General features: G+C 46.7%; 1 protein-coding gene across 1 annotated transcript; it reads right to left on the bottom strand.

The window, feature by feature from the left end:
• Nucleotides 1-467: 467 nt before the first annotated feature.
• On the bottom strand, nt 468-1,075 carry EDB91DRAFT_335401 (uncharacterized protein). The gene is made up of 3 exons (XM_041326907.1): nt 893-1,075; nt 622-842; nt 468-567 (listed from the first exon to the last, which is right to left on the bottom strand). Exons 1-3 carry the CDS (start codon nt 941-943, stop codon nt 549-551), a joined length of 291 nt encoding a protein of 96 aa, XP_041177704.1. The 5' UTR covers nt 944-1,075; the 3' UTR covers nt 468-548.

Here is a 1,075-nt window from a genome sequence, read left to right as displayed (position 1 = left end):
TACATCCGTGATCGATCATTTCCTGCCGGTAATTACCCTAGCTCAATACTGTGGTCACAGTGACCTCCATGTGCTCTTCCATGAACCTGCCGGATGGATTCGTGAAAAGTATTGTGGTATATCTTGATGTAAGGATCATCTCCGTTTTTCTCAATCTCGTTCGTGCTTCTCCTTACTTCTGCATAATAGCGGCTAGGGTTCCGCACGGGTAACACCGCGGGTCGGAAAGCTGACACCGTACCCGTCACGGGTACGGGTACACACCGACCCGTCAACACCGCGGTTAGATGAAAAACACCGCGGGTACATTACCAAGAAGAGTGTATTAACAACAACTGAATAGATATTACTACTTTTCCTCGTCGTCCTCCTTAGCTTCGACTTCATTTCGCTTCCGTTTTCGACTCTTTACAGAGGCTAGAAGGTCCTCCATCGCCAGAAGATCACTTCTGCCCCAGGCTCCGAGGCAGAGAAAAGCAGGAATTGTTGATGGTGCGAGCCGGTTGCGAGTAAAATGAAGGAGCTGCCGGCCCTGCGAGAAGACACGTTCAACCGCAGTTGATGTTACTGAGCGAGATAATAAGCACTGATTGATTGAAAAAGGATTTGAGGGTGGCATACCTGGGACGGAGAGATAGTCTAATGCCATCCACATCATCATCGGCTTCAGATGCTGACAATGACTCGGAGTTGAATGGCTTCAGCAAAGCTTTTGCAGCAAGCTGGAGAGTATGGTTAAAACATCGAACACAGTTGACAGACTCAAATGAGTTATCGAGGCTCGCGAGCTTTGTTGTTTGAGAATCATTTGCGGTCGCATTATCAGCATTAACTGCAAGAATCTATGATCTTCAAGTTAGCGTGATTTCTGCAATATTCAGAATCAGCTTGCTCTCTTTGTTAGCCCAAAGCATTCAAGCATTGCTTGAAAGAATTTTGCCATCGCAGCACCAGTATGTGACTAAGATATATCATGTAAAGATTGGTGGAGCATTTGATATGGCCTGGTGGCGAAGTGTAAGTGTGAGATCAACAGTGTCTGTGGGTTTCGATCGAGCAGACCGAGACACAAATG

The sequence above is a fragment of the Suillus paluster genome (genome assembly GCF_016628075.1).
Source record: "Suillus paluster strain FC165 chromosome Unknown EDB91scaffold_23, whole genome shotgun sequence".
In the NCBI taxonomy this organism is placed as follows: domain Eukaryota; kingdom Fungi; phylum Basidiomycota; class Agaricomycetes; order Boletales; family Suillaceae; genus Suillus; species Suillus paluster.
Note: the sequence above shows the minus strand (reverse complement) of the source record. Positions and strands in the feature narration are given on the sequence as shown.